This window comes from Benincasa hispida, chromosome 11 (assembly GCF_027475165.1).
Source record: "Benincasa hispida cultivar pf3 chromosome 11, pf3_genome.v1.1, whole genome shotgun sequence".
Taxonomy (NCBI): Eukaryota; Viridiplantae; Streptophyta; class Magnoliopsida; order Cucurbitales; family Cucurbitaceae; genus Benincasa; species Benincasa hispida.
In genome coordinates, this window is record NC_143488.1 from 78,050,514 (window position 1) to 78,065,607 (window position 15,094).

The 15,094-nt window shown below is 29.2% G+C and overlaps 1 protein-coding gene across 1 annotated transcript; it reads right to left on the bottom strand.

Annotated features, from left to right (window-relative positions):
* Positions 1 to 808: 808 nt before the first annotated feature.
* Positions 809 to 3,978, bottom strand: LOC120090242 (zinc finger protein WIP5). The gene is made up of 2 exons (XM_039047796.2): positions 3,156 to 3,978; positions 809 to 1,533 (listed from the first exon to the last, which is right to left on the bottom strand). Exons 1-2 carry the CDS (start codon positions 3,933 to 3,935, stop codon positions 1,030 to 1,032), a joined length of 1,284 nt encoding a protein of 427 aa, XP_038903724.2. The 5' UTR covers positions 3,936 to 3,978; the 3' UTR covers positions 809 to 1,029.
* Between the last annotated feature and the right edge of the window lie 11,116 nt (positions 3,979 to 15,094).

Genomic DNA, 15,094 nt, shown 5'->3' on the forward strand with positions numbered 1-15,094 from the left:
AAAAAAAAAAAAAATGCATCTATTCTAAAAAACCTTAGGGACTAAAAACGATATGTTTTAAAAACTCAGGAGCTAAGAACACACATATTCTTCAAAACTAGAAGATAATGTAGATGCATGAAGATTGGTGCTATCCGGATTACTGCATCTAAGTATTGCTCATCTACAATTTAAAGATAATATATATATATATATATATATATATATTAAAAAAAAATCATGTTCATATAACATAACCTAAGCTAGCTGCTAACTCTCTCTCGACAATAATGTCTCTACAACAAAGAAAGTGATCATTTTTTTTTTTTTTTTGTTGAGTACAATACATAATGTTGGCTTTAAAACATGTTCCATTATGACCCCAATTGATATATAATACCTTCGTTTTTAGTTTTTCTATTTCTTGTTTTTTCTTTAATTTTCTTATTATGGTTTTTCAGTCAAATTCCAAACAAAAACGACATTTTTTTTTAGTTTTTTAAATGTGTCTCGGTTTTTTCAGTCAACTACAAAGAAAGTTGATGAGAGCAAAAGAAAGAAACTTATTGATAGAAGAATTGTTTATAAGCATAAATTTCAAAAAGAAAGAAAGGATTATCATATGGGGGAGTAAATTCACCGTTTAATTAGTAAGCATTTCATATGAAAATAGAATAAAACGTTGCATGCCAAAATTATCTAAACATAACTCACCTAGTCATAATTTCGTATATTATGCTTGAACCTTCTTTGTAGTAACCTATCTGGTTGAACTGCAATATTAAAAACTTTGCAATATAATTAGAGAGAAGAGAAGAATTTGAAGCCATTACCACCAAGAGAGTTGATTAAAAATGGCAAATTCAATATACAAAAAAGCTTTGGCTAAAATAGCTTAAAAAGAAAAGAAAAGAAAAAACTGGATTTTGTAACATATAAGATATATATATATAGATCATAAGAATATTGTTCCCTAGAACCCCCATATATATATATATAAGAACATACTAATGACCCAATAATTCCCATTAGAGAAGAAATAGAACAAAATCAATCATGATCTTGCTCAACTTCAGAATAAGCATGATCATCCTCTTCATCGAACCCATGGAGACGATGATGCCGATGATGATGACGACGATGATCGGGATTATTGTTGTTATTAGCATTATTATTATTAGTATGATTATAAGCAGCATGGCCATTTCCAAAGGCTTTGATGTGGTCTTTGAGAGATCTTTTGTGCTTAAAATCAGAGCCACAAATGCAATACCAAAGCTTTCCACAATTCTTCTCATGAGTTCTCCAATCTCCTCTAACAGCAAAGGCTTTCCCACATTTCCTACACATAAAAGGCTTGATTCCATGCTTGCGTTTGTAGTGAGTTTGAAGAGTTCTGAAATCTTTTAATGGCTTTGCTCTTGGATGGTCAATGTTGTTGCGGCAACCTGGTGAACAGCAATAGCATGGCAGCCTCAACATCCCTGTTGGCTGTGTTCCTCTTAACGATTCTGGTCCTCTCCTGTATTGTGACCCATGCCCCCACATGTGCATCTATATGTATATATATATATCGAAAAAACTCACATAAGTTTAACATGTTGTTGAATTGACTTAAATTTTATTTGATAATCATTTAATTTATTAAGAGTTCAAATGAACGTTTGACAAGGGTGAAATAGTGGTTTTTTTTTGTTTGAACGAGACACTAGAGATTAGACAGACTAAGAGATACACCGGGATATCTCAACTAGTTGACACATCTGAAGTATGATAAGAGTGCTAAGGATGTATCAACCTAGTTAAGATATCCTTATGTAGTTCTTGATCTCTCTAACTTCTAATATCTTGTTAAGAATAATGGTAAATTTCAAAAGCAAAAAACAAAATCGATATCAAATTGGGAAAGAAATGGAGGTGTGTAGATTTGAAATTTTGACCTCCAGAAAAGGGTGATTAGAACTAATTCTGACCTTGAAGAATCAATATATGCCTAAATCACTTTGCTTAGCTATGCTCAGGTTGGTGGTTTTGGTTCGGGAATTTGAAGGGACAATACATCGCTATTGACCTCGGATGATGGTATTAAAAATGTGTTAACCTAGTTGAGATATCTTGTTGTTCTACTGATCCCATATCCTCTAGTACTTTTTTATAAAATAAAAAGAAACAATGTGGGTTGAGAAAAAGAAAAAAGATGGGTTTTTTTTGTTCTCTCTATGGAAAAATTAAGGATTTTTGGAATAGCCATTTGAGAAAAACAGAAAATTTTGCATAAGTCCATTTCATTTTTTGTTTGGGGTGAGAGGGAAGGAAGAAATTTTCAACTATCAAGGAAGGGAATGGAAGTGGTTTTAGTAAGTGAATTAAAGAAAATTAATCATATCATCAATGTAGTAATCTTACAAAGTTAGGTTAAATTTAGTTTAGCTCTCTTAAGTCATAAAGAACAATTTTTTACAACACCCATTTGGGAGAAAAATAAGAGAAATTAAACAAAAACACATTTGATGTGAAAAAAAAAAAAAAAAAAGAATTGATCTTTATGGTTTGTAATCAATTGGGGATTGTTAATCATGAGTGAAAGAGGCTTTGGAATATACAATAGGCAAAAACATGTGTTTGTTTCCCTAGAAAGAAGGAAAGCTATAAGCAGAAAAACAGAAACAGAAATTTTTTTTCTTTTATCTCTCTTCTTTCTTTATATTATATAAAAATAAAAATGGATTTGTGTCTTTATTTCTTCCTTTTTCTCTGAACACACAAAAGCAACTGCCCCCCCCAACAAAATAAATCCTAAAGATCAGTTTTTTATTAAGTAAAAAAAAAAAAAGCCTCCAAAATGTGGAAGAGAGATCAGCAAGCAACAGCAGCACAGAGTTCAAGTACTAAAGAAAGAGAGGGGGGCACAAAGAACATTGTTTGTGTTGTTCAATCACTTAAAAGAAATAAATATTCAAAAAAAAAAAAACAAAAAGAAGCTACTGATCTCAGCAGCAGCTCAGAGTTGGATCAGAAAAGAAAATCAGATATTAATTCATTCATTCAACAAATCCATGCAAAATAATAATAATAATAATAATTAAGAAGTAAAATTACTAAAAGATAGTTATTTTTAAAGAAAAAAAAGGTGGGAAATTGAGAGAGAGAGAGAGAGTAAAATGAATTAAAATTACCTGCATGTTGTTATATCTATTGAAGGTTTTGTAACAAACAGGACAAGAGAATTGAGTAGGTCCAATGAGGATTTGTGAAGGAGTTGGGATCCAATATTGTCCTTTGTTAAGTCTACTATTACTCAAACACAATCCTGAAATTGCTACTTCTTCTTCTTCTTGATCTTCTAATTCTTCTTCTTCTTCTTCTATTTCTTCATCTTCTTCTTCTTCTATTTCTTCTTCTTCTTCAACCCTAGGGCTTGGTAACCCTATATGAAGTGCAACTCTCATTAAAGTTTCTTCCTTTTCTTCCTCTTTGTTGTTTTTTTCTTGTGATGATGATCTTGTGGGGCTAAGGCTAAGGAGAGGGAGAGCTTGGCGGAGCGGCGGAGAGGATGGCGGTGGCGCGTGGTGGTGGAAAGTGGGGAAGAAATTGGGAGGGGGAGGAGAAGGAGGAGGAGGAGGAGGAGGAGGAGGGTTTGAAGAAGAAGAAGGGTAGTGAAGGAAATTGGTAGTGGTGGGAGAGTTGAATTTGAAGAGATTTGTGAAGAAGAAGTTAGTGGAAGGGTCATCCATGGGGAAAAAATGGGATCTATTAGGGGAAGGAAGGGGAGGGGGGGGAATTTTTTTTTTTTTTTTTTTTTGGTTGGTTTTGTGGGGAGATATGGCTTTAATGGAGGAAGTGCTTTTATAGAGAGAGATTTGAGAGAAGTGGTTTTGTAGAGAGAAGAAGATGACTAAAGGAAGTGGATGGTGGAGAGTGGGAGAGAGATTATATGTGTGTGTATATATATACATAACAAGACCACCAAATTGGAGAGAGAGAGAGAGAGAGAGAAGATGGGCATGGGCAAATGGGGGTGGGAAGAATTTCCAATTATACTATATTGCATTTTCTTTTTCTAGGGTTTTGATTTTTTTTTTTTTTTTTTTTTTTTTTTTTTTTAGAGATGATACTTTATTAAGGTGTATCAAAGAGTGATTAAAAAAAAAAAAAGAAAAAGAAAATTAAGTGCAATGGAGGAAGAAGAGTTTAGTTAGTAAAAAGCCTATTAGGTTTGAGATATGATTAGGGTGCTATAGATGTGTCGGAATCTAGTTGAGATGTCCGAATGCATCTCCTAATCTTTCTTTATCCTCTAATAGCTTTCTCAAAAACAAAAAAGTTAGCAAAGAGCTTTGAACGCATAGACCATAGACTAACAAGAAAATATAATGTTGCTCCCAAATTTGAATTTTCTAATGTTTTGGTACTACATATATATATTCTTGTTTGTATTTATTTGTAGTTATTTTTTCTTTCCTATATAATGTAGTATCGTTGACGGATTTCATATTATTATTAAATCATATTGTGAGTGATAATTAATGAATAAGAGTCGTCCTTGATATAGTAAATACTAGGAAATTTTTATGTAACAACATTGTAATAGTAAAATAAACTTTTAAAATTTGTGCGAATTTGATTTTAGAAGTTAGATTTTTTATATAAAAGTTCTTGAATTTTTAATTTGTATAATCTTTTTAGTTTTGAACTTACTTTGATGAGTGAGTCATATTATCAGAGGAGAAAAGCTAATTTTATATCGGTTTAAATTTTTGTGGTCTAACTGACTACTTAAAACCATATAGAAGCGGAGAGATTTAAAACCTCTAATAAATCTCTTAATGGGAAGCATATACCTGAATCTATTAAATTATACCGTCGGAATTATTAATTAATTAATTATAATATAATGTAATATTATTTTGATCTTTTTCTTTCTCTAATAAATAGAATATATTCACTTTTTTCAATCTTCATATGAAACAGAATCTGGTTAGAAAAGGGCCGTTTATAGTTATTGGAGTCAGAGTTACCACTTTTTGTATTTTTTTTTTTTTTTTCATTTTTCAATTTCGAGTATTTTGGATGAAGTGTGAGGATTAAATAACATTCCAAATATATTTATTATATATTTTAATTTTATTTTGGCAACTTTCGTCTTTATTTATCTATTTCAATTTTAAATATTTTATTAATAGACTTTGAAATAAGAAACTATTTGTAATTGTCCTTTCTGTTCCCTTATAGATCTATTAAATAAAAATCTAACGTATGCACGTTTTTTAAGGGTTAAAACCACTACTACAAAAAAAACCACATTATTTACGTTTGGGAATTTTGAGTACTTGACGTTTTTATTAAAAAAACGTCAAATAACATGTAAATTTGATGAAAAGCATAAAAAATAATGAAAAAAAAAGTGGAGATTGACAGAATTTTTCAGATTTTTTTCATTCTGTTTTTACTTGACGCTTTATAAACATCAAGTAATCTGTGGTTTATTTATTATAGAGTTTCATATATTTGAAAAGATGAAAAATTTGGGGAGATGTTCACAAACACCCAAATCACCCCAAACCCTTCACATTGGTGGTTTCTCTTCACATCGTCCATGATTCTTTCACGTCGCTGGTTCCGGTTTATGTCACTGATTCCTTACGTTGTTGTCGCCAGTTCCTTCATGTCGTTGGGTTTCTTCAAATTTGTGCACTTTTACTTCCTTCTACATTTCTTCTTTAACAAAAAAATATGGCTCTCGCCTCACTCAATCCCAACGACGACACTTACTCTCCTCTCAAAACCAACAGTATTGTCGAGACCATTTCAATCAACAATCCACGACTCTCCATTATTGAAATCGAACGTGCTATTGGTGGCGGAAGGTTCAGAGATACTGACCCTAGGCAAGTTTCAAAGTTCCATTTGTCTCTCAGTATTTGTGATTTTGATTTAGTGTTCTTGTTGATTTTCTTGTGTTGAAAATTGGAGATGTTGATTTTGGGGTTTAGGGCATAATGTGTGGTAATTACCAATATTGAAAATATCTCACTAGATGATAACTTTTTTTACTCTTACAGTCCCTATGGACTCTAGAAGAATAAATTTCTTGAAATTAGAAACAATTTGATATGATCTTTAATTTCAACCCTCGTCACTGCTCTCGACGCTCGGCGCAACGGAGCTCTTGTCGATGCTCTCAATCATCATGTACAAAGAAAAAAGGATAAGTAAAAGTAGTAGGTATTTTCTGATAACTCTTAAAGTAATTTTCAAACTCTCTCCTTAGTATTTTCCATTTCTCATGATTTTTTTTTTCTTTACATAAATCCTTTTAATTTTATTTTGGATTTAGAGAGTTGAATAGTAATAGTTATGGAAGAAATGGAAGTGTGAGACAATACGTTAGATCCAAAGTCCCAAGATTAAGGTGGACTCATGAGCTTCATCACTCTTTTGTTCTTTCCATTCAAAGACTTGGTGGCTATCAAATTTCATCCTACTAATGCCAAGGAGGTTCGTAGAGTACTATCCAATTGCAATATTAACAAAGATGAGCTTGAAAGTGAATTTTTTCAACCAGAGATTTATGATATTCTTGAGATATCACTATTATTGTCCAAATTTGTGTCAGTTTGTATGTCAATTATATGACTCAAGGAACACACATTTTAAATTGAAGTTCTGGCTTTTCTTTTTGTATCAATATGCTTAGGAGTTTTTTGCTTTTGTTTTTGAATGGTAAATTACTTGAGTAGTTAAAACCACCTTGTAAATCTACAGGTTTAGATCCTTTAAACTTCGTCAAATGTTTTCCATCTTACACTCAATTCTATCTAGGGAAGTTAGATTCGGTGAGTATCGTAACTTTTTGCCCTTTCAAATTAGTTTGGGTATTTGAAATATATTATAAGTTCTTGGAACTCTTTGGTTGTTATGTTTGGGTCAATTTCAGAGTATTCAATTAAGATTCTATAGGTATTAACATGCATTGAACTATTTCATACTCGATTAAAGTATGTTAGATTAGTCTTTAATTTGTGAAAGCTGCTTGTTTGAAGTGATCGGTTAACTTGTGAAACCAATGTAGTCTTTGCCTTAGTGAAATTTGAACGCAATCGTTGTTTTCTTTTGATGTGCTTTAGTTCAGTAGAATTTAAGCTACCATATTTACTTCACGACTTAACCTTTGATATTTGTATTGTTGTATGTCTTTCAGATATTTAGGTGCTAAAAATAACAAGTTCAAGGTGAGCTTCATTATTCTTGTGGAGGCAGGAGTATAGTGAGTAAGATTTGGCTATGATTATTTCATCTGACATTAATAGTTGTACTTTTTTGGAATTATTCAATATGGGGGGTTGATCGTAGCTTTGGAAATGTGTTCATATGGGAGTTGATAGTTATTTATACTTTTAAAATTGTTCATATGGGGTTCATAGTCTTCTAACTTAGAAATTGTTCATTTAAATTTTGTTATGAACTTTGTTAACATGAGGTCGTTATAAGACAATATACATGTTCAAGATACATGGACTTTCTTAGGTTGGTGCAAATTTTGGGAAATTTTCATATATATATATATGTGTGTGTGTGTGTTTGTTTATTTGGTTAATAAATGATTATCCTCTTAAATTAAATTATATCATTATTGGATCTCAAAACAGGAGCAATTATGGGTAACTTCTAATAATACAATTTCTTTTTAAAAAGCACATACAAACTTGACAAGCAAAACGTAACAAGTATTCATTAAGTTGTCAGCTTTTGGGTGTCAAGAAGAAATTACATTTGACGAGTAAAAACTGTCAAGTTATGAATACCTTGATTCATAATAAATGTCAAGAATTTAAATACTTAACACTTAAATAAGTCAACATATCTTATATACTTGACAGTTATATAACATATCAAGTAAATTACAGTTTGACGCTTTTAGCCAGTAAAAAATTTCTCTTATTCTTGACATGGGCTTACTTAACTACGAATAAACGTCAAGTAATACAGTTTTTGTAGTGGTGAATATGATTTTGATTCATCTACTTTGAAATTTGTTCCATTTTAGTTTTTTTTATATTTTAGAAAATTGTTTTAAATGTCAAACGATTGAAAATATTTTTAAATACGGCAAAATATCACAATCTATCAATAATAGATACTGATAGATCTATCAATATCTATCAGTGATAGATGATAGTAGTCTATGAGTATCTATTATTGTCTATCAGTGTTTATCACTGATGGACAGTGACATCTTGCTATATCTGTAAATATTTTGGATCATTTTTCTATATTTAAAAATAGTTCTTATACTTTTAATCGTTCAATTTTAATCCATATACTTCTAATACATCTTAAATCTAGTCTCTCAATTTAAAATTAATTTTTACCAATAAAATAATTTTTAAGATTTATTGAAAGTATATAGACTAAAATTGGACAATTGAATTTGAGTTATCTTTCGACTCAACTTGTTCATTTTACAACAGCTTACGAATCTTGCTCAAAGCTCCAACAGAAACATTATCAGATGCAATTTGATCGGGGGCATCCTTGTGGAGTTTATGGATTGAGAGAAATAATAGAACTTTCAATGGCACTGAGAGAACACCAACTCATATGTGGGAAGATATTATATATTTGTCGGCCTTTTGGTGTATTAAATCTAAATCGTTTGTAATAATTTTGATGTTGCTACAATCGCTCTTAATTGGAAGGCTTTCCTCTCTCTTTTTTTTTTTTTTTTGGTTCTTCATTGCTCGTTTTTATCGAACTCGCTTGTATTTTTCGTCTCTTGGCAATGATTTTCTCTCTGTTGGGGTCGGGGTATGATGAGGGTACTACGAATGTGTCAACTTAGTTGAGATATTCCGATGCGCCTACTGATCTTTCTTTACCCTTTGACTTCTTCTTTACCCTTTGACTTGTTCAAAAAAAAATGGACAATTAAAATACAACGACTAAAATTGACAACATTCAAAATATAGGGACCAACATGGTATCTTAACTTTTTTATTATTATTTATTTATTTACTTTTTGAGTAAATATTTACATATTTTGAATAAATGATTATTAAAAATTAGAAATAATGAAAATTAATTTTTTATGCACCTGCTAATCCCTCTTATGTCCAAGAGCTTCCAAAAAAGAGTGATGTAAAATCTGATGGACAACAATAGTATATTTGGAAGTTGAAATTTTAAAATAGAATAACCCAATTTTAGGAGAAAAGATATTTAAAGCCACTTATATGCAATATTATATATTTTATATCAAATTTATTTTGATATTTAATCAATATATATTGAGAACTGAATCTCGTAAAAAAGAAGTAATATTTTCTTTTTTTTAACCACATGGATTGGATTCGAATTTGAATCTCTAACTTTTTCGTCAAAACTAGCCTATATCTTAATTATATGAGGCATTTAATTTTCAAGTTGGCAAATAAAATGATTTAATAATGTGCAATAATTGAATAAAAAAGACAACTCTTAAATTTCTTGTATTTTAATTATAACACAATGTATATCTGGTTATATAAAGGGAACAAGATATAAAGATATCCCAAATATTAGATCAATCTTCAAAGCACAAGCAATTATGCAACCTTACTTATGATGATAGTCACAATATATTATTTACCATGAAATATGATTGTTACATTAATTATCAATATAATATTATATAGTTTCTTCTTTGTTCTTTTGTTGAAAAATGACAACAATATGTGTATCTTGCATTTTAAAATAAAAGTTACTTCACCATTTAAATTGAACCTAAAATTTCAATTTAAATAATTAATGCACCATATATTTATTCAAATAGGCTTCATTGAGCCAATATCTAAGGTGGAAAATGATTCTAAAATTATCAATACTTTTATCAGCTTTTATATTTATATTTTTGCTCATGTGATCTATATTGATTCAGTTTTACCATCTTTTTATTACATTTTATCTATTAAAGAAATAATTTAAGAAAAGGTCACAATCATTTTTCATATATCAAAGTGCTCATACATTAATGATGGATTTTCTTTTTGGTCAAATACAGTATATATTGCTTATTTATGTTTAATAATCATTTCATTGTAACTTTAAAATTAAAATCAGGTAATATTGTAATCATTTCCCCCTTTTTTTAATCTTTTTATATTAAAATAATATTTATGGAATCATAGCTCAATTTCAAAAGTTTATGATATAGTTTTTAAATTTTATGATATAATTTTTAAATTTGGATTGATTTAATAGTATTTTAAAAAACAATTAGGGAAAATATAGCTACTTTTCTTTTTTTTAAAAAATTGGTTAATAGTCTTTTTCTCTAAAATGATAGAATTTAGAAAATGAACATGATCAGATTAAATAATGTTGGACTTGTTTGGAAATTAGGTTAAAACAGTTTCTAATTAAAAAAAAAGGAAAAAAACTCAGTTTTTTTATGTAGAAAATTTATTTGGTGGTAGAATAATTTTAGTAACAAGTTTGAAATTAGAGTATATTTTTGTTTTCATGTGCTTTTTAAAATATTTTCCTAATTAATTAACTCTCCAAATAGATTTTTAATTAATCAACTACATTTAAAAAAAAAAAAAGTTAAAAGATCAATCACAAAAATCACAATAAATTGGAAGTTCTTAAAAGAAGATCATATTTTTTAACTGATTAAGGTGTATATGGAACTATTACTCAAAAGGGAAAAAAATGTGTATATATAACTATTTGTATTCTTAATTTAGCTTCTTCGTTATGTTTGAAAAGCAATTTCTTTTGTAGTTACGACATTTTCTCTCTTAACTGGAGAGCTATTCTTTAACATTTTGTTTCACTTTGGACTATCAAACTTTCTTCTAGCTTGCTTTGTATTGCTTTCTGATTAATGGATAATCTTTTTTAATTTTGGGACGTGATGAAAGTGTTAAAGAGGTGTCAACCTAATTGAGATGTCTTGGTGCACCTCCGAGTCCTTCTTACCTTATGATTTTTTTTTTTAAAAAAAAAACTATTTGTAATGTCAAGTATTTGAATTAAACCTCACTTTATTGAACCGACAAGAAAATAAAAACTAAAATTTATATTTAATTTGCACTTGAAATTAGAGTATATTTTCAGCTTAAAATTTTAATTTTAACAATCTAAGTTATATTTTATATAATAATGTGTTAATAGTGTGTTTGAAATAATTTTAAAAAATATATTTTTAAAATAAATGTTTTTTAAGGCATTGAATTGTAACAAAAAGAAGAAGACTTTACAACTTAAAGTCAAGGCACAAACGAAACAAAAACAAGACAAAAAGATTAAGAAAAACAAGAACACCAAAACAAAGAAAAGAAAACCAACTCAAGAAAAGAGGTCCGAAGAGAATCAGTTTGAGTCCTCTCAATAGAAGCTCCATGCCATTGCGAACAACAAAGAAAAATTTTAGATCATACAACTTGACAATTGACCACCTAAAAAAGACACACACTAACACCATGGGGGCAAAGATTTTGCTTCCGCCAGATGTGATAAATAATAGCACATCAAGTGACTCTCCATACCTTACATCTCAACCAATTACTTGCACTAAAGTGACATATCCAAATGAGCTCTATATCCCAATGTACAATCTCATGTGGGAGCATGCAACCCAGAAGAGCACGTCTCCTAATCGACCTGACTAAAAGGGTAGTTAAAGAATAAATAGTCCCTTATTTCAATTCCACTATAACACATAACACAAATCCTAGCAAATAAATGTTTTTTTTTTTTATAAATTCTTTTGAAAAATTAATAATGTAAAGTGTGTTTGGTATAGTTTTTTTTTGTTTTTTTGTTTTTTTTTTAATGTAATCATTTTTAGGATGTTAGAAGTGTTTTTTCTTTTCTTTTCTACAAATTTTAGTAAATAAAAAGAGTGTTAGTAAAGGTTGGATTACTTTGGAAGCTATTTTTGTTAGGAAACTCTTGAGAAATTGTTTACCTTCTATATATATATATATATAATTTGGGATTTGAACTTTAAATCTCTTGGTCAAAGATATTAATTATATTACGTCTAAACTAGTTAGTATATTAGTACTATTCACGTTTGACAATATATATATTAGTCAACAATAAAAAAAGAGATCGAATTATTAACTTTTGAGATAGTATAACAATTAGTACATATTATTCACGCAACTATACATCGATGTTAAAAAATAAAAATAAAAAAAGTTAATAAGCATATGGAGTTTGCAATCTTCATGTGAATAAACCACTAGGGTTAAGTTAAGTTTGGAGAAAAAAAACAAAAATTAGAGGTTAAGGGAGTTTTTAGATTTGATTGAGAAAAAACAAAGATAAGATGACAAATTAAGGAAGTATGAGTTATATATGGAATTACTTTTTACATGCTTTTTCCCAAAACCATAAACATCATTATATTTTGACTGAATCCATGTGCCATACAAACCTCAAATGACTTTCAACACGTGCACATCAGGTGCCTTATCCACCCATCTATTATTATTTACATATTATATTATATGTATTTCTCTTTAAAATCATTTTTTCAAAAGAAAAAAAAAAGCCAACTAAAGGTGATCATCATTATGGCATATCATGGTAAAGAAAAAGTAAAACTAAAGCTGCTCACTGATTATTTGCATTAATTTTAATACAAAAAAAAAAAAAAAAAGTTAAACAATTTATATATATTCTTTGATATTATAAAATTCTTTAAAGAGGCCTTTTGTATGTGCCATAATGATCAAAGATGGGAGAATATGTTGGTCATATTAATATTCCAGTTTGATTATTAAATTTTGATGTTTGTTCTCCTATGGTCTATGATTCTTTTTCATATATATATAATTATGTGGGGTACTATTTAGATTTTGAAATAATATTTATATATATACTTCCAAATTCTTTAAAAAGACTCTCATCTTCCTTAAAATAATAATTTAACTATTGACTTGGAATTTGAAAACATGAGTAGAAAATAGATAAAAAGCAACCCAGCTAAGCTAGATAATCTTTATTTATCTTAAACGGCTTCTATAGTGAAAACTATTCTCATAGACCAATACGGATCCTTTCAACATACTTTGTCTTTACTCAAATGTTCTACATGAAAAATTTTAGGAGGTCGTCTAACATAAGTTTGCTTCAAACTAAATACATCAATTTTGGAGCTCTTGTGATTGAGTCACTAAAAAATAAGGTGTGCCTTATTATTGGTAATAGCTATTAAATCTTTTAGTAAGTGTTTTTTAAATCACACCTTCACGCCATTATGATCTATTTCTTTCGAATATGGTTTTGATTTGTTTATGTATCCTCTCCCTTTCTACTGAAGTATTTACGGTACTTAAATGGTAAATTTTCCAATAAATAATTTAGGTTGTTCTGATTGGACTATCTAAATACTTTTCATCGCTAAAGTTTAGGACCAAAACAACGTATTTTGAAAGTTGTGAATCTACATAGAACATTAGGAAGAAACTTAGAGACTAAAATCATGGGAAAAAAGCTATCATGCACATAAGTAGTAGAAATTCTCAGTGACTTTTTGATACGGTGTATTAATATGTGTTGGTGAAAATTCGAACTATAATCTCTTCAAAGAAAAAATATACATATATACATATAAATATTTTAACCCGTTGAACTATGCTTAAATGGATGATTTTCGAACTAGGTTCCTTCTACTATATTAAATAGAGAGATGAGGTTGTTTGGGATGGGTGACAATTCCGCAATTTCTGACCATACCTTTTTACATTCCAATCTCCCCCTTTTCTCTACTCTCAAAAGACAAGGTTGCTCCCACTTTTTTTCTTTAAAAAAAAAACCTCTCACTAAAAAAAAAAAGGGTTAAGGAACTAATTAAGTATATACTTAATTAATACTCTTCTTCTTTTTCTGCTCTTCCTTTTTTATGTTAAAAATTGATACAATTCAATTATATATATCTTCAACTGTGTCATTTATTTCAAAGATATCTCTATATTTTTAAAAGTTGTAAAATTACTTTTTAACTTTCATAAACATTTCAAAAGTACTCTTAGAATACAAATATTTTAGAAAATTTCAAACATAAATCAAAACTTAAAATTGCATGGCGATAATCTAAAAATAATGTAATGATCTAAACATTCATTTCAAATCATTACTACACTATTTTATATCTCAATTTTTATCCAAAATTCAGAATTTCTATCCAAGAATATTTTTGAAAAGTATGTATATGAAATAATCTCGAGAATAATATTGTAAACCTTTTGAAAGTATGAGGATAACTTTTAAATAAATAACAAAGTTCAAAATTTAGGCTATGCTTACGGAAGATGTATTGCAATAAATGAAAGGTAAGTTGGAAAGTGGACCCATTTTTTTACTTTTGTTAGTTTGATGATGTTCCGCATTCGTACTGACATGTGGGCCTTAGTTGAAAATCCATAATCAAGTAATGTAATTTGAATGATGAGTGTGAGGTGATCAATTGACACATTTGTTGTTATCACTACTGTTACGATTTCGCTCTTAGAGGTAAAGGTAATCATAACGATAACAATAAATTTGACAAAATTCTTAATTTTAGGTAAATGTTATTGGGGTTGATGCCCTAAATCTCATGGTTCCTGTAGTTTGTAATTGTAATATACAAATATTTTATTTATTGAATAAAATATGATATCTTTTATTTGACATTTAGTAGCATTAACCCACAAACCAATGTTTCTAACATCCCTTTTGTAGCTTAAACATGTATGTAGAGACATACAGGTGAATCATGTTTGAGTAATAATCTAAATGGTCTGTAGTAGATGGATAAGGCTGGGTACCTTATCTTGGTGACAGTATGAATATCGCTCGATTTGTAGATGTTACAATTGTTGTAAAGTGCTATAAATGATCTAGTCCTGATCATTCATGTAGAGACATGTGAGCGAGTATATTCTATACAAAGAAGTTTGTATAAGACAAGACTACGAAATGATTAATCTCATTATACAACACCGTTAATAATAGAGACTTACATTTCACCAGGATGACCATAGGTGACATGACCCAAATCCCGAGTGAGTTGTGAACTTTTGCCTATGAAGGCGGTCCTTTGATTTGTATAGGTGAGAGTGGCCAGATTGCTGACTCA

What these genes read in the sequence shown, in the direction of transcription:
- LOC120090242 (XM_039047796.2), bottom strand. Translation starts at nt 3,935, where the DNA reads ATGTATATATATACACACACATATAATCTCTCTCCCACTCTCCACCAT. An exon ending in ATAGATATAACAACATGCAG is followed by an intron (nt 1,534 to 3,155) that starts GTAATTTTAATT and finishes ATATACATATAG; the next exon opens with ATGCACATGTGGGGGCATGG.